The sequence below is a fragment of the Strix uralensis genome, chromosome 9 (genome assembly GCF_047716275.1).
Source record: "Strix uralensis isolate ZFMK-TIS-50842 chromosome 9, bStrUra1, whole genome shotgun sequence".
In the NCBI taxonomy this organism is placed as follows: Eukaryota; Metazoa; Chordata; class Aves; order Strigiformes; family Strigidae; genus Strix; species Strix uralensis.
In genome coordinates this window covers 13,881,511-13,900,408 of record NC_133980.1, presented here as the reverse complement: position 1 = coordinate 13,900,408, position 18,898 = coordinate 13,881,511, and the positions used below count along the sequence as shown (strand labels likewise).

The window sequence follows — 18,898 nt, the reverse complement described above, 5'->3', positions numbered from 1 at the left end:
ATATGGCTACCTTGCAAGCAGATTATCTGCAGACTGTCTGGATGAGCTACGTGCAAGAAGATAACTGTTTACTAAACTGCAGAGTGGGCTCAACATAGGTGGTGGCAGTGCACTGCAGAGGATGGGGTCTGGGCTTGTCTGGGACTGCATTTGCAGTCTTGCTTCTAGCATGGACAGAAAATCTTTTCTCGAGTCAGCCAGTCTATATGCATCCACTCAATCCAGCTCCCAGACCCTTCGCCTGCAAGCTCAAAGGCCATGGGACTAGGGGAAAAGCAGGGAGCAAAACCCTAAGATGACCACATATGGATTTAAAGCCCTTCTTTCTTTCCATGACTTTCAAGAGCTTGGTCTGGAAAGCATCTTCAGTGCTTCACAGGTACTGACAACTCACCCACCGAAGGAGGAATGATCACCTAACTCAGCTAGAGAGCGCTCTGCTTGATGGGAAAGATGGGGGCACCTCTTGATGTGATTCAATGGTTTGTGCAGCTGCTATCAGCAGCATTAGCTTATACTGAAGATGTCAAGAAAAGCAAAGTTTCTTCCAAACATTCTGTGTCTGGGCCAATCCTGGTTTCAGGGCAGGACTGTAAGCAAGATGCTATGGCTGAGCACTGTCCCCTCTCAGACATGAATTGGATGCTACCTGCCCTTCTGAATGGGAGCCTCATCTCCCACAATTGCCCTGAAGTCCAAATCCTCACAACAGATACAATTTCAGAGACTCATTGTCTTCCCAACTCCTTTCCTGTAGCTGACTGAGAAGCTGACTGTATTTTTCCCCATTTTGCTAGCTGATGGTCAGGTGCTTTGTGCCTCATATAACATTAGGAAATTAACACTTAATTCCTATCTCCAGCCTTACTCCCTGCCTAACACAGAGTGTTTGGCAAGAATTACTTCTTTTCTTAGTCCTAGACTAGGACTTAGTCCACAGTCATAATCCCTTTCTCAATGGATCTTCTTTTGCAATGCTAAGGATGATTTACACCCAAGAATAAAATGCAAGGAATTTAGCTGACATGGACCAAAGCCCAAGAAGGAGCCCGTGAGGTTTAGAAAACATCAGCTAGGAATCTGAGCATTGGGATGTCAGCAAACAGCTCTTTTTAGCTAAATTTTATAATTTGGAAAGAAGTGAAAATCATGAAACAGGATTTAAGATAGCCTGTTTTACTTTGAAATGAAGTGGAGAGGACATGTTTACATTTTACCAGAGTGAGAAATACTTGAACTTTTAGAGCTGGATGTCTGGTCATGCCCCATGCACACATCAAGAGGCTAAAATAAGGCATATGATGCAGATAGCCTTGGAAGTAGATGACTTCATATTTGGATGCTATCCTATGTTACGCATAGGGAGGAGTGAAACGCATTCATCAGCTTAGAGGAGGAAACTAGAAGTCTCGCCACATTTCAGAATCTGCCATATGATGAAAACATGTCTAAATATGGTATAGAGATAAGAGAAAGACTATTAAAAACATCAGGATGAATACTAAGGTATTGTCACTGTTCTTATTCAGACTAACTCCTAGTGAAGTCAGTAGACATCTTCTCCTGAACAACAGTTCAAATAAATTCTAGGTTTGTCCCCTAACTGTTAAATCCTCCCTTCATCTACCAAACAAACACCCTCTTGAAAGAAACGTGCAAAGCAAACTGTCTGCTTTTCATGAACTGCTGTTGCCATCTCTGGAAGTTTTATTTTCAATCCAAAAAATCTAACAGTCCTTGCTAGGATAATGCAAGTTTAAGAAATAAATGCCATGCAATTAAACTATATACATATTTTCTGTTCCCTCCTATCAGTAACACCGTGCACAACTGTGAGAGCATTCTGACCTGATGAATTGAATTTGTTATTATTTGTAAATGCAACATTAGTAAAATGCAACGTGAAACAGATTTTGCAGGAGATCAATTCCTTGAGTGTTGTATCATTAGTCAATGACAAGACATGCTGTGATGCATCTTCTGTATTTCTGCAATGTTTCCAATACAGCATCAATCATTCAGAACAGAAGCACCTGTAGGCAGAGAAGCAGTAAACATTACATTTTCCCATGTCAGAAATGCAAGGCTTGGACAAACACACTGTAAGGTGGTCTGCAGGAGACGAAAATGTTAGGAAAACTTGTTCTCTTGTAGGGGGGAACTAAGTTGTAATTTAGGGCATTCAAGCTAACTTGGCAGTCACAGTCCATGTTATAAGACATCATTCCCGAAGCCACTCTTTCCAAGCCTACTGGCATGACTTGAGTACCTCCATGTAACTGAGAACAGGTGGGGTTCTCCGAGCCACCCACACCCGGAGTACTTTGGCTTACTTGCAGGAACTGCTAACCCTTGGTGTTGCCAAGACGGCTCACTCCAATCCGGTCAAGAGGAACTCCAAATCGTCTCTTAGGCAGCTCAACCACTTTCCTGCATGGGGGAAAAAAAAAATCAAAGAAGGAGGGAAAGAACTCAGGAAATACATCATAGGAATAATCAAAATGTTACTACATCTTTGATTCCTCCATTCATCCCACTAACAACTTATTGTTCAGACAGAACGGCTGTGCATGAGCAGCCAAAGATGTGTTTAAAAACAAGATGCTTCACTTGTCTTACCAAAGAAGGGCAGGAGTTGCACCTGTTTTACAGATTGGCTGATGCTGACCCACTATCTCTGTTCTTACTTGGCAGCAAACAAATGACTTCACAGGTTAACTGCTATTCATGACAGAAAAGAGATACACTGCGTGTATAAAGGGGAATTGTTACACGCATAGTATCGTATCCTTCAGGTGACCCATTAGCCTGGATCTTTGAAATCTCCAGGGCCAACTGGGGCTAAGATAAGCAAGGAGGTAGAAAGTATTGCACAGTAACAGAGGGGACAAGTCAGAGGAGCCCTAGCAGGATTTTCCTACCTGCAATGCACTGTTCTCAAAATTGTATAGTAGCAACCCTTTGATGAGATTGAAAATGGGAGGGTTTGGGGTTTATTTTTTGCCTCCATATGGTATATTGCCTGGTGATTTCATGAATGAGGGCATGAGGAAAGTGTGAAAGAAGTTCCATGCAGGAATATTTTATTTTTTTTTAATACAAAAATTAAGTTTTCCCATCTCAATTCAGCATTTTTTAGCATTTTTTCCACCAGCAGAAGTTTTATTTTTTTATTTTAATTGTGGAAATGGTGAGATTTTCTGCAGCTGAGAATAACCTCAACTTTTGCCCTTGGAAATACTTGCCAGTGAAATGCAGGTCCAAAAGAAGGCCTGGAAGATGAACTCTTTTCTCTCTCTGCCCTTGTCAAGGAACATAAATAAAAATAAATTTTGTTCTTTAAGTCAGTAAATGCAAAGTAACTGGCAGAAGAGCATGCTATGGTGCACTCGAGTCTAACTCTATGGGGTAGCACTGCAATGCTCACTCAACCTATGGCTCTGGGGGCTCTGTACACCCTGTCCAGGACTATTTGTCTAGTCCATGGTCTCATCTGAGCAGTCTCCTTTCCTCACACCTCTTGAGTGTGGGCTGAAGCCCAGAGGCATCATTCCAGCATCAGCAGCCTATTTCACACTGCCTCTTTACTAGCTACTTTTCAGATGAGGTCAAGAAATGGGAATTGACAGCGTACCATGTACGTAGGGGGAGCATCACATGAGTCACACTGGAGAGGCTACAGAACATCACAAATAAAGGGGAGCCGTTTGTATAGCTCTCACTGTCCCTCCCTCAAACACCTACGTATCCGGTGTTGTTGCACTAAGCCATAGAGAAAGCAAAGGGAAAGCAAGCCAAGGGCTGATCCTCAGTCTGTTGTCTCGAGGGCAGCACTCTTCCCCCTTAGGCGTAGGCACAAGCTGGTGGGGGTCAGGTGGGAGACTTGGGCTGCTGCAGTCATACCCAGCCTGACTTGATAAAAAGGGGAATTAATTTCTCAGATTAGACTGGAGGGAGGGCAGTGGTGTTTCTCATCATTAGTCGTAACACGGTCATGCACTGTAGTTAAACAGAGAAGGAAATTGTAAGGTCATGCCCACGGGAAAGGCTGGGCAGGCAGGCAGACAGTGCAGGCAGTGCAGGCAGTGCGGGCAGCGCAGGCAGTGCAGGCAGTGCAGGCAGGCAGGCAGGGCAGCTTCCCCTCTTGTGGCCATCCCGAGCCACAGCAGGACAGGCACCGCTCCCTCCCCAGCCTCCGTGCCGTTTCCATCTTCCAAACCAGACTGTGCCTATTTCAGCACTTACAGAGACAAAGTGATGCTTTCTATTTAAATCAGCCTTTTCTAAGATTCCCGGAGTCTCTTTCTCTCCGTCTGTCTATGGATCTTTCTCTTCTCTGAAGACTCGCGTTTTCTTTCCTGCTTTTCCCATGCTTTCAAAGCTTTATAAATTGATGTTGATGAGCAAGTTTAGGATCTGGGCTCTCCTGTAGCTAGTGGGTGCCACAACCTGTTAAGTGGACTTACATTTGATCTGCTCTTTTCCAAAAGTTTCTGTTGTGTTGCCAGACACCACACACACTGTATTAGTTCAGGGGGCTGAATCTATTTAACAGCTTTCACACTTCAAAAGTCATTATCTGGTCTCTAAAGGTAACTACTTCAGCTGGTACAGAAATGAGCTGTTATCTACTGTGTGCACGACAGTGAGGGGGTGGTCAGTCCTCTTACTCCTCCAAGTGCAGCAGCCTCTGCCTGTTTCCACCTAGAAGTACAGCCTTACTACTGGTTCATAGCACTCATCTGAGCTGTGGTCTGTGCTGATGGTAGTATCTGACTACCAATGCTCAAGGCAGATGGTTCTAATAAATGAGTCAATCCCAAATTTAAAAGCTAATCAGCTCCCCCAAAGTGATAATCTCAATGCAAAACTGCAAACTGTGCTGATAATGCTGGGAAAGGAGAAATTTTGTGCAGTTTGTCACTCATTTGCATGAGCTCATTATTCAAAGACAAGCTGTTAGAAAACTTGGACAATTTTCACCACAATTTCCCTTTTTTGTGGTTTTTTTTTTTTTTTTTCCTTGTACTGCACATAGAATGAAACAAGATTTCTACCAAAAAGTGTAAGACAGATTGGAAATACCATGTACTTTTGCAAAAAAGGCACTGCATCTTCAAAATGACCTTGAATTTCTTCCCCTGGAAAGGGGAAACATGCTAAAAAGCAAACAAAGAATGAGCTGATTTTGATCTCTTGAAGAGATACACAGAACAGAATAGTTCTACTCAAGATTTTAAGAATTATGTATTTTATCACTTTTGGCTGCAGTCAAAAAGTCCTACTAGCAGACTGGGTGGATAAATGGAAAAACAACAAGAAAATATTGCAAAACTCTGTTTGAAAAAAATACTTGTAATGTTGACTGGCTCTTGTGAATATTTTCCACTTCCAGATTAAGCTTTAAGCATGTTACTAAATACTTTGTGGCACTGGGAATTCCATCCAAAAGAAGACAGTTACCAGAAGAAGAGAGCAGGACTGTTAATCTCTTTCAGATATAGCCAACAGCCCCTTGAGTTTTGCCCCAAACTCACTGGTTCTCCTCAGCCATATCAAGCATCATTGCATAGCCCTGCTATAAACATGCTGATCTCCAAAGTGTACTGTGAAGGTATTGCTTTACTGCTGTACTGATCAAACCCTGGGTTATCATAAATTGATAGAGGTCTTCAAGTTCATTCTACTGTCTGTCCATTTTCATGAGATGTGTTCCTCATCGTTCAAGACATGCATACCACCATAACTTCTTTTCACCCCAGTCTCAGGAACACCTAGCCTGCCCCTCTGCTTTTGAACCTCTGGCATATTTTTGCTTTAAATAATCTCATGATGAAAAAGGCAGTTTTAAACTGAATGTTAGTTCACATCAGTGGAAAGAAGTGCACTGAAAAAATGAATGTGTTTGGATGTTCTTTGTTAGCTATATGGCATTATAGGGATAAATGAACTAGTGCATGTATTATTCATCACAGCTGAAGGATGACACACCATGCAACCATGATGGTTTCTGAAGGGATTCTGGTACCCTGATCAGAGGCACCTCACAACTGACTGGTAAACCTGATGTTGACTAAAGCTAGCCCATCTGTATCCAGAACACCTACCAACAGCCTTCTTCCAACTTTATCACCGGTAGGAGCATCTAAGAATTTACCTCTGCTTGCCTCTACCATCCACAGAAGTTGAAGAAATTCTGTCGATCGGGGAACCAAATCCTGGGAAACTTCTTTTCTTCTTGGTCTCGGTCACCTCATTCTCCAGAGACACCAGCTCATCAAGAAGGAACAGTTTGGCTGCCAGGTTGGTGGCTGACTTCTCTTCACTGGCAATGGGATGTGCTCCCATGTCCAGAGCAGCGGAAGGCTCCAAAGGCTGTAAAAGAAAGCATGGATGTTTGCTTGCTGCTCAAGTTCCAGAAAAACTATTTCAACCAGTGTCACAGCGGCAGTCCTATAAATATATAATCACTAGGATACTGAACATGGGACAATGTTTTAAAACAACGTTCCTTCTGTGAATTATGTCCATTTTCCACCCACAGGAGTTTGCCATAAAAGGTTTGGCTTTTTTTTTTTTTTTTTAATAAAATTGAACTCGCCTTCATTATTATTGCAAGAATTGTCAAAATTTATTACTTCACAAATCCTGTTTTTGTAGGCCAGCCCGCTATCCCTATCTCAGCAGTGTAATTAGTATCACTTATAGCATGAGCTGAGTAATTTAATACTTTTTAAAAATGCAGTAACCATTATGAGACTCCAATATCCATCCTGATATTTTTCAGGAAACTGATTTTCATTTTTTAAATGAATGCTAATAAACAGTAATGAAAACTTATATAGCATTTTCCATGCAAAGCTGAGAAATTAATGAATTGTTATGCAAAAAATATCCCAAGATAAACTTGCTCAGTACTGACATTCAAAGAATTCATGCAGTAACACCATGTGGGGAGGAGGAAAGGAAAGAACCGTATGTCGAATTGACACAGCATTTTGAACCTTAGTTATGACATTAGGCTTAACACCTTTTCAAAACCAAACTCTACTTTGCTATCCAGAATAGCTGAGAATATTGGGGTCTATCAAAAGAGAAGTGAAATAAATCAAAGTGAAATAGTTTCTTTGCAAATAACAGAAAAATATAGGGCAGCAGCTAGTCTACGAAAGCAGGTGTTAAGCTCAAATCATTCTCTCTTCAGATGAAATGTTTGCCTTCTTGTTCCACTCGATCTTCACAGATTTAGACAAAAATTTTTAACCAAAACTTGTATTATATGCCTTGAAGCAGGTTTTCCTCTATCTTTAAATGCACACCACTATCTTTCTCATACATACACAGAGGGTTTAGTAAAAATGTAAAGGAAGCCATCACATAGATGATGTAATATGCTTGTCCCTACACACCATATTTGTGGTGATGACATTTCCCACTACTGATGGGTGGCATAACCAGTGTTAGTGTGTATAAAACTGTGATCTTTATAAGGAGGAACACACAACCACAATGATCACACAAATGATGTAGCACTGTTAATACTTTTGTAAAGGATCTCATACTGTCCTCTGACTACTTTTTATGAGCCTCAAGTTCACTGAGCAATCCCTTCTGTTCCCTTTCGGGGTTGTAAAACTTTCATAGAAGTTTGCAACAAAATTATGTCTTTAAAAAAGACTGAACTCTTCCCTTTAGTTAGTGGGGATAAATATCTACAATAACACTTGAAACTAGAAGGTCAAAAATGGCCTCTGCTCTTGAGTAATTTGTGTAGTCCCACTTACTTTGTCTTAAGAAAGGATATAATAGAATTATAAGAAGAGACAGCTAAAATGATCATCAGAAGTAGACAACAGTTTTCCTATGGTGAACCACTGAACGAAGTACAACTTCACAGATAAGCAGAGATAAGTGTGGGGTATAGTGGAGGGTTTATAAACTTGTGAACAGCAAAGAGCAGAATAAAGGCTCGTAATTTTTTCCTCAAGAAAAAGAGCTCCTCATTCCACCCAGTGAAATCACCAGATGGTGGATTTAAAATAAATATAAGGAGCTATGTTTTAAACACAGCACACAGATGAAGTAGAATGCATTGCCAAAGGACATCACAGATACCAAGATTCTGAACTGTTTCAAAGACAAATTCAGGCCCATCAGCAGCTAAAACATGCCCTGGTCCAGTGCAAGTCTCTGGATCAGAAAGTCTCTGAGGATGTTCTGTTTATAAGATTTTTTCACAAAAATCTATCATTGGTAGAGACACGATATCAGGTCTCTGTGGCATCAGAACAACAGCTGCTGCAGCGCTGATGTGAGGAGTTGTTCTCCCAAGCCCTATTTTCTATAATAAGTATCATTTGGTATAATCAGGGCAGCTCATTTAAAGACAGAGAGAACGGTAGAAGGCTCCATCAGTACTCTTTAGTATGCATCTAACTTCTAAGGTGATCTTAAAATCTATGTAGAGACCCTACAGCCAAACAGTGCTACTTTGATTAAACTTTTAGATCCTTGGGGTTTTTATGGCATGAAACCGTTACATAAATACCTTTCCTGCCAAACCTGTTTTATGTCAAGATGACATAGAAAAAAGAGAATGCAGTAGAAGTATATTCAGGTGCAACCCCTGCATACTGTCCTGGATGAAACATGAGACAATTCTCCCACTTCATCCACTGCTTTCCTATGCAAGCTTAGGCAAGTTACTTTGCTCCTTCTCTGTCCTGGTCTATTCTGTCTCCTTTAATCTGTAACTTTTGTGCAAGTGGTCTTCTCTCAGTGATCTCCTTATGGCTTCTGAAAGCTTCAGACTTCTCATATTATTTGTCTTTAAAAAGAAGAATGAAACCTTCCCTTCAGTGTTAGAGGAGTTTGCTTTCCCCCGCGTCACCACCTCCTTCCCCTCTGCAGGCAGTTCTCTATCCAGAGTCATAGCCCAATGTTTTGACACACAGAAAATCCCATGGTGTTTCAGGAGAGGCTGCATGAATCTGGGTGAGACTTCATTCTGTCTGTCCTCCCAGAGCCATGCAATTTGCATCACTTTTCACTAGGCTCCTCCTTTGCCCTTGCAGAGTCAGTACTGATCGTTCACCTTCCAACACTATTTGGATACTATGGTGTCTTCCACACTCTGTGGCCAAGAACAACCTGAGGAAGAGCAGAGTTATGTGACAACCACCAGAAACATTCACCTACCTTCAGAGCTGCCTCCACAAGGAGCACTGAGCTAGAGTGCCACTGCAGCAGGGTAATCACAAGGGCCAAATGCACCACAACAAGCTGGAACTGCAGCATCTGCAAGGGAGAACAATCTGTTAATAACTTCACAGCTACTTTCCCAGGGGAACCTTGCTCCAAAGGTCTAAAAGTGAAAACAAAGGGAGATTCTGTTCCCGTGGCTGTTAATATATTTTATCTTACAGAGTCACTGCATAAAACCTAGCAACCAAGTAGTGCCAGCTGAATGCTCATCACCTTTGGGTGCAGAATCAACTCCTTCCTCTTTCCTCCTTTACAGCCCTGCAAATCTTTTAATTCCTTACTACACAATGGCCCAGCCCTTGAAGTCGCAGCAGTAATGAATGCAAACTTGTGTTAAAAACAGATGAACTAGACAGTCACTTGTAAGCAGGGAGACTTTGGCTCATAGCCACCCAGGCTGACCCTGACCTCCTCACATGCTAGGTAGATGCTTAAAGCTGTTATGGAAATCGCATAACTCTCCAGCAACATTTTGAAAGCAAAGCTGCATTTCACCAGTCCTCAACATGAGTTAATGGTAGCCACAACTTCCAGGATCTTCTTGGGATCCTGGAATAAAGTTATCCAGCTCCCACACCTGGGAAAAGTTTACATGGGAATACATTGCTCAGACTAGTGGTGTTCTGACCATGTGCCATGAAACTGCAGATGCCTACAGAGTCTTTAAATAATGAAGGGAGACTCAACTTTTGGGAGGCTCAGGATCAAGAAGCTGCTTGCTGCAGGGGTTATCTTTGGCCATGGGTTTAGGCTACATTGTTTAAACCCTTGTTCAAATCTAGATCTTAAAACCTGATGTACCTCCAACTCACCCAGGTGGGAATATTTCATCTGACTTTAATAAGAACAAGGCTGGGGCCTGTAATGCCAAAGGTATCTGCTAATTTGCTAATTACTCTGTCTCCAGGTCCTGCCCTGGAGTATAATTCAAATCTGATTCTGCCAAAAGACCTTGGACTGGATGATCTTCAAGGTCTTTTCCAACCTAGACAATTCTGTGATTCTTCGCTGACTCTCTGCTTAGCAAAAGCAGAAATAGAAAGGATGTACAAATATATTTCTACGATATACAATAGTTATTTCATCCTCTGCGTAGAAAATCTCCCATTAGATCAGGCAGAAAACACATGGTAAAAACCATTTAGCTTTCTACTTTTTCCCCATGCCACAAAGGAGAAAAGCCACAAGTGCTTGGAGTCCAATATTAAAAAGTAAAGATATAACATTTGTAGTGTTGTTTCTTGAAACTGTTTCTTGCTTGGCTTTTTCCATACATGTTACATGTAATTTTATTATTTGGTTACCCCATTTTATTTTTTTTTTTTTATATTGCCCATGAGGGATCAGGCATGAGGAAGGAAGCTGCTCATTACTCTGTAGCGGTGCAGCAGACTTAGTTCACTGGAATCAAAGGACAAAGTCAAAGCAGTAAGCCAGGTGGTACCACTATCTCTCAATCTGATGGCAACAGCCATTAAAGTCAGACAAGGGGCTGTCTGGGTGTTTTTAAAGCTGTAACTCTCTACAATGTATATTTTTGTATGTGGGTGTGCATTGAAATTTGAAGTAGTAGTCTACTACCTTCACAGGTAACCACATCCTGATTATTTGGATACAGAGACATAAAAATAAATGGCAAGGTTAAAAACACATGTTTATTATGGTTTAAGGTCTGTGCTGGTATTCATTCAACCCAAAGACCAAAGAGCTAAAAATAGCAACTGGTACACTACTCAAAATAAACATTAAGGCACCTGCAACACAAAAGACATTTGATTAACTGGTCAGAACTTGACGCCAGTGAAATTTGAAGCGGAGGAAATTGCAAGGACTTAAAGCTTGGCTCTAGTTCCCATGGAAATGAGTAGCTAAGAAGCAATGTCACTGGTTCAAAAGGGAGCAAAACTTAAGTCCAGGAAGGTCCTGTTGTGCTGATTTTCATGCGGTGATGGGACCAAGGTGGGAGAAAGAAGCAGGGTTGTTCTAGTGGAGCAGTTTAGCTCTAGAAAAGCATTTGCAAAACTAAGGGTGCAGTGAGGAGTATGTAAACATAATTAAAATCACACTGTCTTCTGCCAGTCTGGGATTTAGCTTTCCACCTTCAGCCATGTCATAGGATCTTAGTTGTTAAAAACTGTTGTTGCTTTTTCTTCTTGAGCTCATCTGTTGCAATTGGATAAGCAGAGCCCTCCTGCCAAAAGGGGCTTTTCCCAGCCATGCACTGGTTATTGCTTCACCCCATCCACATTTTACCTTGACCCACTCCAAAAGAGACCCTAAAGTGAGGCTTGACAGTATTTGTTACTGAAGACAATAAGCAAAGCTCTGACAACCACATGGGCCTTTGCAAGACACACTCTTACCACTTGTATTGAATTTCCATCCTTCTTCTGGAAAACTCTTCACCACCAATTTCACAGAGATAGGTCAAGGGATAGGGGTATAATTCCATGCCTTTAGTATCTCAGGGTCTGGTCTGGTGCTAGCTGACATAAAATATGGTTTACCCTTCACTAAATGTAATTGCAAGTCTGAAATTCAGACATATTTATGTGTTTTAGTGATATCTTAGCTTGAAAGTGTCAAAACTAAAATTCCTCATATAATCAGGTATCTTTGTTGCAGGTCCAATTAAAATAAAATTAAAGATAAAAGGAGGAACATTATTCTACCTTATCAAAGCAGGATAAACATTCAAAACTTTTTCTTAGGAATCTGCGCAGAGCCATTTTCCAAGAAAAAATCACAAGAAAGCAAAACTCTTTACCAAACAGAAACTGTTAAGTCTCCAACATCAAACCAAAGGACTTAAAAGATGTTTTTCTTTTAAAGAAAAAAACAAAAAACAAAATGACATCCTGAAGATAAGTGGGCTGAAGAAACCCCAGACAGCATGCAATTCATCACTAAGCTCCAAACCCATTCCTTGTCAAAAATGGTAACAGCTGTCATTGTTCTTACCCATTTGAACTATCATATTTCACATTACTGTGGAGATTACTCCACAAGTATAAATCACAAGAGCTTTATTTTTCTTTCTGGCCTGTTAGCAAGAGAACCGAGGCAAGACATCATGCCTTGCACTGTAATCTTTCACTGTGGCTGCCACTATATATTGATGACTATGCTCTGCTTGTTGCAACACCAACAAGGGACATGCCCAAGCTCACCTGCAAATGAGAACCTTGCTCTTGCAATGAGCACGTTGTGCCTCAGCCCAGAAGTCCTTGAGGTTTTGTGCTGTATGCTTCCAAGCTGACCTGATGTAGAGCCAAGACATGACTGTCCCATAGGCACTGGAAAGCTTCTGGGAGTGCCCTTTAGGACTCCAGTCCTTCTGCTATATGAGCACTGGGATGGTACTGGTGAGCCTCTCCATCACCTGTTAGCCATGAGGCTCTCTCATAGCATGCAGATTCTACCCAGCTCAGGGAAATCACAAATGTGCCTGCAATCCAGTTACTGAGGTATTTCGTTGCTGCTCCAGTGTCACAAAATAGAATATTAACTGCTGCCACCTATCTTAATCAAATGTACTATTGAGTCCTAACATTGGCCTCACTAGCCTTGGATTGTACACCTGATGGGAATCTATCTTGGCCAAAAAAAATGATGATGGATGAGTATCTTACCAAAAGAACAAATTATAAATGGCTTGAGTGAATCTCTGAGAATAAGTCTGCTCCTGCTGAAACAAATTTGCCTTAAAAGCTGTAGGATGGATCCTCTGAGCATATTCATTACCACAAAGCCAAAAATATGCCCATAGCAGCAGTCCCAGTGATTTCAGAAACTCCTAAGAGACCATGTATATCTCAAGTGTAATTTTCTAGTCATGTAAATATCAAAGAAAAGAGAGAAAAATAAAATTAAATCCTACCCTCAGAAAAAAAAAAAAAAAAAAAAAAAGCAGAGTCCAAAACCAGGTTAGAGTAGTTCTTTTGTTCTCATCCCACAGATGAGATATAGAGCACTTCTTACATACTGCTTTCTAAAAGGATGAAAGCAAGACATTGAAGCATGGGACTTTGTGGCAAAATGAAATGGAAGCAGTCAGTGTTGGGCATTTTATGTTACTAGTAATGTGTTTCCTGGAGTAAGTGAAGATTTTTAAACAATACCATGTATTTTATCAGATACATGGTACAGACACTGTCAACTTCTACAATGTAAATTTCCCTCTATTTTCAGTTTCCCAACTATGTAGATAAACAGATGCAGGTAGGTTTCATCTGATGTAACCAGAGAGAACTTAAAATTCATGAACTTATGCAAGAGGTGTATGACTAGTGATTTTGAGATAATGACTAGGTATTTCTGCATCCCAAATGAAACATTTTGTCAGAGAGTATTTCAAGGCCAAGGATGTTCCACTTTCTGCAAATGAAGTTCCTTAAAGGTTTCTCAAGAAGACGTTTCAAATAGTCATTGCTGTCCTGGTTTCAGCTAGGATAGTGCTAATTATTTCTTCTTAGTAGCTAGAATAGTGTTGTGTTTTGGATTCAGAATGGGATTTGGTCTGAGAAGAATGTTGATAATATACTCATGTTTTTAGCTGTTGCTAAGAAATCAAGGACTTTTCAACTTCTCATGTCCTGCCCATCCACAAGAAGCTGAAAGGGAGCACAGCCAGAGAAATAGACCCAAATTGGCCAATGGAATATTCCATATCATATAATGTCATGCTCAGTATATGGATGAGGGTTGGTGGGGAAGCTAGATCCCCTGGGCTTGTGGTTTTGGGATTCTCTCTCCTCCAGGATCACTAGCCAGGAATGGCCTGGGTGTTGGTTAGCAGGTGGTGCAATTACATTGTATATCACTCATTTGTATAGTCTATTATTATCATCATCATTATAATAATTATTTTAATTTTACTTTATTTCAGTTATTAAATTGGTTTTATCTTAAACTATGAGTCTCCTTACCTTTACACCTCCAATTCTCCCCCTGGGGCAGGGGGAGGGTGAGTTAGTGGCTGTGTGGTGTTTGGTTGCTGGCCAGGTTTAAACCTGGCTTTTCAACATCTTCATTTCAATAATTGCATTCACTGTAACAATATGATTTCCAGTGTTTGGTCTTGATGTGTTTGCATGTCACCATGAAAGTCATTTTTGCCTGTATTTTACTAAAGTACCTATTGTAAAAGCTGAATCAACTATTGATAGCTGTGCTTTTAGTAGACACAGATGTGGTTAGAGGAAGCTCAAGTATACCACTGTTCCTACCACCTGTACTCAGATAAAACAGATTCAGCGATGGCTTAGTCCCTGCAGGGCTTGACTAGACTCTGCATGGACCCTGCCCATGGAAGACACAACGTTTGTGGGAGCAGCACGTGAATTGCATGGCTTATATGGCAAAAGGCTGAAAACATGGCCCTCTAGTTCCCATGTGGAATTTGGAAAGCGTACAAATGAGCACAGCCTTGCTGGGGTACATTTGCTTAACAGACATGAGCAGGATTCAGGAAACAAATAACTGACAAAGGTGAACAAACACTTGTGGAAGACCAGTCAGCCATGGTCCTCATCTCTTCATTTGAATAAAGAGCATGAAACCAAATGGCCATGCAGAAGAAATAAGGACACTTTTCCTTAGAATGGGCAGGAAGGAGACAAGGTGTACATTTTGCAAAACTGACTACACTGTGTAATCAATTTTTAGCAACAGATTTTAGAAATTAAAACCCCCAAATTCACATCAATACCATAAAAGTAGGAGACTATGAAGCAGGAGATGCAAACAGAAGTGATAAAACCCATCTAGAAGCCTAGGGACTATTAAGTAAGAGGGTGCTATGAAGTATAAGAAAATACCTCTTAATGGGAAGAACCTATTTCCACCTTTCCTAAGTAAGATAATTGAGCAAGCAGCAGTATTCCTGGTATGCACAATGGAAAAAAACCCACCATTATTAGTCTTCATTGCCGACAAACTCTTAACTCTACACTGTTTATGTATGTATTGACTGACCATGTCAACTTTTCTTAATGTTTCTAACAACTTTACATTTAGCTTTCTTCCTTCATCTTTACCATAACTAAAAACTATTCATTGTTAGAGTGCCATCTTCAGCATTTGAAATAAAAATAAGAAATCCTTCTATCAATAAAATCAAGAAATATATTGTGGTTTGCTGTATTAGAAAAATCATCTCCTTTCCTAAACAGCACTGGAATGATAAGTGGAAGATCTTCATACCTGGTATGAACAATGTACTAGCAGAATATGTTATCAATATGAAAATATTGACCATTTAAAGTCTAGTAAAAATATCCTTCAAGATAAGCTCTTAAGAGACAAGAATGGCATTGGAATTTCTTAACAGGACTCAAACACTGATGCTGATTTACCACACAAACACTTAAATGCCCTGATCAAGGATATTACTTGAAGAATAAAAGTCTCGGTGAAGATGGATTGCAAGTGGAAATTAGAGAGTAATCTGTTTCTCTGGGTTGACTGAGAAGAAAAGGAAAGCTGCAGTCACTTGCAATCTTTGTCAGGGTCAATCAAGAGAGCTCTTACAATTGTTGTATGGTCCAAATTTTTTGATTTGCTGTTTAAGAAGCCCAGAGAGGTACACTTGTCTTTCATTCAGAGAGTGAAAACAAAGCCCTGATCTGCTGAAATCAGTGTAGCAGGTATTTATAAATACTGAAGAACACCTGGTCCAGCCAGATATAATTTTCAGTTTTCCCATCATTTACGCCATGGATTTGCTTGGTTTGGTTTTGTTCGGGTTTTTTTGCCTGTTATTCCTCATGATATTCTAAGTATTTTACAAGAAAAGTAGGCTGAGCTGCATTTTGAATACAGGTAAGCAGAGACAGATAAATGTAATAATTTGCCCCAGGCTTCCTGAGTGAATCAGTGGGCAGGGGCACAAAACGTCCAGGCAGCTCCTCAGCTTTCAGCTCTGCACTCCCCATGAGAGGACAGGGTGAAAAGCCAAGTACGGAAAGCTAAAGGCACCGTGTGCTTGCACTTTCAAAATTAGTAGATTCTGAACTTTACTGTAGCCTCTGGACATCTAAACTGAAGGTTATTTACATGTATTTACTTGTACAACTCCAGTCTGGGAGGCAAAAAGAAACAGTGAAATAGTTTTGAACTCAGAATGGAGAAATTACAGTGACTATCACTGAATCAGTCTGGCTTTGTTTACAGTGGTACAAAGCTGAAGTATTCAGATCACTGGATAATGATAATTACTCTGTTAATATAGGAATGTTTTTGCAGGGTTATCCTGTTATTGCAGGAATGTGGCAGAATCTAGACCAACATTTATCTAATATGGGATATAATAAAACCCCTTTGCAGATCCATAAATTAAAGATTTTCCCTAACTCATTTATCTTGTGTTTTACAGTATCTTATATGCAGCAAACTTGTCTACCACATATGGTATTTAGTAATGCAAAGAAACAATTCTGTCACAGCTCTTCAGCTTATTTTAAAAAGTAATAAGCATTTCACAATAACATATACAGAGGAAAATCCATAACAATATAAACAGGACAGCAGTTTACTGCAAAGCACTGCAAAAGCATGAAAGCAACTAGTCACTGTTGTAAAATGCACTGACACATCTTGTTTGAATATTGGCTGATTAACTGAAGGAAATAAGTTTCCACTGATTATTATTAGTTCAGTTTTAGTACCAAAAATACTAAGTGATAGGCATTTTATTATCTTAATCCCAAACTGGAAAAAGAAGCTGTGCTTTTCCCATCAGACATGGGCATGTGTATACCTTGTGCATGCCTGTTAATACAAAAAACTTGAAAAAATTAAAAGGAAGAAAGCACAGAAAGGAAGAAAGCTTTTGTAAACAGAGCAGAAAACATAAAACATCCCCAAACCATCTGTGTCCTCACTCCTCTTACCTTGCATTGGATACAAGCAATTCCAACCTTAATGGTCCTGCTATGATCTTCCCCCTAACTTATCCCTAATGTTCAGCTTTCTTTCAGAGTTTTTATAGTCTCTGCTGTAGGCTACAAACTCCAATCCCTGCCTTTGCTTTCTCTTACATCATTTCTAAAGATTTTCCACTGATCCTTGCCCTAAACCTTTCTCTGTCCTGCACTCTCACACACATTCTTGCCTCATATTTGTTATATTTATTGCTCTGATCAAGATGATTAGGTTATAATTAAAGGTCTAGGGTTTTGTTGGGTTTTTGTTCTTTTTTTCTTTCAAGATTCAGACAGCCATGGGAGTGGAAAGATTTTCAGCAGCATCACCATTCCTCTAACCTCTCACTTTTGCAAACTACAGTACAGAAATCTGATGTCCTGAATTATTTTTTTTTTAACTTTATTTCTCAGGGACAACAGGAATAACTTTAGGACTGCATTAACTTCAGGAATAAATTAATTATTGCATTTTTAGTAGACCAACACTATTGTAAGATAAGCATCAGAAAGGAGTGTGTTTTGTAAAGCAAGTCACAAGAACTTAAGTCTTTCAGACACTTCATTTCAGTTATTGAAATGATTGTAAAGTGTGAGCTATGAAGTTGCCTATCTTCCCCAGGCAGTACCAGAGGACCTATTTCTTTCCCTGTTTGTCTCACTAGAATAAGTCTATCTTCTCTTTTGCCCTTTTTTTTTTTTTTTTTTAAATTCAGTTTTTAATTGATTCACATAGCAGTTGTACACCCAGTTTTGGGTCTAAAATTCTAACCTGTGCAGACTGCTTAACAGTTCATAGTGACTTTATTCTCTAAACGGGTAGGCACAGTATTTCAAAATAGTTTTTACTCTGACTTGCCAAAAGCTCTTCCTACAAGCAATGGACAGTAAAAGGAAATTTCAAATGCAGCTTTGTAATAGGTGGGAAAAATTTGCCAGCCAGGGAGCAAAATATTTGATTTTATCATTTGTCTTGATCAGAGTGATTAGAAAAAGACAAGAGTTTAATTGTATTGTAATACAGCTCAGTTCCCAGATGAAGATGGCTGCAGAATTTTGCAGAGCTGTCATAAAGTGCTAAATCAGGACAGTTCACTATAAAACATGTTTTTGCCACACTCTGTGACTGAGGTATCAGGGGGAAAAAAAGGTCAGCGGAGAACGAGAGGCTGGTTTTGATGATGAACAAGGAGAGACGAAACACATATTTCTGTAGCATCTCTCAGTACAGGCAGATATGGAATCATGGCCTAGTGTAGTGCTGCAGAAATACACATTAGCCACAAAGAGCACCCACACTGATGTCAGGCCAGAGCAGGCAGGTTGGGACTGTTTTCCACTGCAGGGCATAACAGAGCAGTGATGGCAGCTGCAGAGGTTCAAATGGGATCCATGGATACTAGAGCTGCAGCAGAATCAAGCCAGCAGAGCCAAACAATGCCAGACTGCTGAAACACAGCTAAAAACACTGCCACTGGAAGAGAACTGGGCTATGCTCTGTTTTACAGTGCTACCTGCATTTAGATGGTGGCTTGTTGCTGGAAGTCCAAGGACACAGTGGTACTTGACTGATGTGTATAAAACATGTGAGCAAGATGTCAGGAAAAAAGATAACCATGATCTAACTACAAGATATTATTAGTTTTATGGGGTACCTTTACTGCATATGACCATGAGGTGTTGCTGACCAGCTACTGTAGTTCTAAACACTC

At 40.3% G+C, this 18,898-nt stretch overlaps 1 protein-coding gene across 1 annotated transcript; it reads right to left on the bottom strand.

Annotated features, from left to right (window-relative positions):
* Window positions 1–1,670: 1,670 nt before the first annotated feature.
* OSTN (osteocrin) lies at window positions 1,671–17,204 on the bottom strand. The gene is made up of 5 exons (XM_074877411.1): window positions 17,157–17,204; window positions 9,199–9,297; window positions 6,158–6,375; window positions 2,351–2,430; window positions 1,671–2,033 (listed from the first exon to the last, which is right to left on the bottom strand). Exons 2-5 carry the CDS (start codon window positions 9,295–9,297, stop codon window positions 2,011–2,013), a joined length of 420 nt encoding a protein of 139 aa, XP_074733512.1. The 5' UTR covers window positions 17,157–17,204; the 3' UTR covers window positions 1,671–2,010.
* Window positions 17,205–18,898: the final 1,694 nt, after the last annotated feature.

Bases quoted from the DNA above. Each gene is read 5' to 3' on its own strand.
- OSTN (XM_074877411.1), bottom strand. From the start codon at position 9,297: ATGCTGCAGTTCCAGCTTGTTGTGGTGCATTTGGCCCTTGTGATTACC. The intron at 6,376-9,198 runs GTAGGTGAATGT...TTTCTTTTACAG, and splicing joins TTGTGGAGGCAGCTCTGAAG to CCTTTGGAGCCTTCCGCTGC. The intron at 2,431-6,157 runs GTAAATTCTTAG...TCCCCCATGCAG, and splicing joins GATGGTAGAGGCAAGCAGAG to GAAAGTGGTTGAGCTGCCTA.